The following is a 913-nucleotide window of genomic DNA, read 5'->3' as shown; positions in this document are numbered from 1 at the left end:
TTCCTGCCCCAAAATAGCCCTGCATGTGTTGGAACATTGCTCTAGGATGCACAATAATATTAGCCAAGCCCCGATGGCAGAAAATCACGCACAAGCCGAGCATGGTGCTGAAGAAATGGGGGGTGTTTGGGGGGTTTTTTTGTAGCATTTGTATATCAGAGCGAACCATTCACCGTTCCAAACGCTAATCATGACACATGAACCCTCCCCTGTCTTTCTCCACGCAGGTTGCCAGTCATGGGTAACGCAGGCGAACCCTTGAGCCCGTTGTGCCGGTGGTACATCTACGCCCTCCACGGCTACCTCGCAGAGATTGGCTTCACAGCCACGTGCAACCTCCTCGCGCACTGGGACTGGAGATTACTGGGGGTCGCCAGCGTCTGGGTCCTGTTCATCTACGGCACTTTCGGCATGATCTTGGAACACCTCTACCTCCGTCTGCGGTGCCGGTGTAACCTCGTGGTCCGGGGCTTCCTCTACACCCTTTGCATCTACGCTTGGGAGTTCTGCATTGGCTACATCCTGCGCTGCTTCAACGCCTGCCCCTGGGACTACAGCGGCTACCGTCACAACTTCATGGGTCTCATCACCCTGGAGTATTGCCCCTTGTGGTTTGTCGGGTCCCTCTTGCTGGAGAGGGTGGTGGTCCACACGCTCCGCCTCCGGCTGGATGAGACCTGGGAGCCCAAAGAGTATCCCTCGCCCAATTCTGAACAGAAACGTCTGTGGAAGGAGGAGTAGAGGGAGGGGGGTGACCTGCCGCCGCCCCTCAAACGCACTCTGCAGTTGGCAAGTCTTCCCTTTCTTTGGATCAATTCTCTCCCTCTTTTCTCCCTCTTCAGAAGGTGAGAGGATAGTGCGGGAAACACCTTCCCGTTTTGTCGAGCCAATGCGGGGATAGGGGCCTTTGCCC

At 56.2% G+C, this 913-nt stretch overlaps 1 protein-coding gene across 1 annotated transcript; it reads left to right on the top strand.

The window, feature by feature from the left end:
• The first annotated feature begins 228 nt into the window (after positions 1–228).
• LOC107125333 (transmembrane protein 229B-like) lies at positions 229–907 on the top strand. The gene has a single exon (XM_015428773.1). It carries the CDS (start codon positions 238–240, stop codon positions 739–741), a length of 504 nt encoding a protein of 167 aa, XP_015284259.1. The 5' UTR covers positions 229–237; the 3' UTR covers positions 742–907.
• The last annotated feature ends 6 nt before the right edge of the window (positions 908–913 follow it).

The sequence above is a fragment of the Gekko japonicus genome, unplaced genomic scaffold (genome assembly GCF_001447785.1).
Source record: "Gekko japonicus isolate JY-2015 unplaced genomic scaffold, Gekko_japonicus_V1.1 scaffold42700, whole genome shotgun sequence".
NCBI classification, from domain to species: Eukaryota; Metazoa; Chordata; class Lepidosauria; order Squamata; family Gekkonidae; genus Gekko; species Gekko japonicus.
This window is presented reverse-complemented; position numbering and strand designations above follow the sequence as displayed.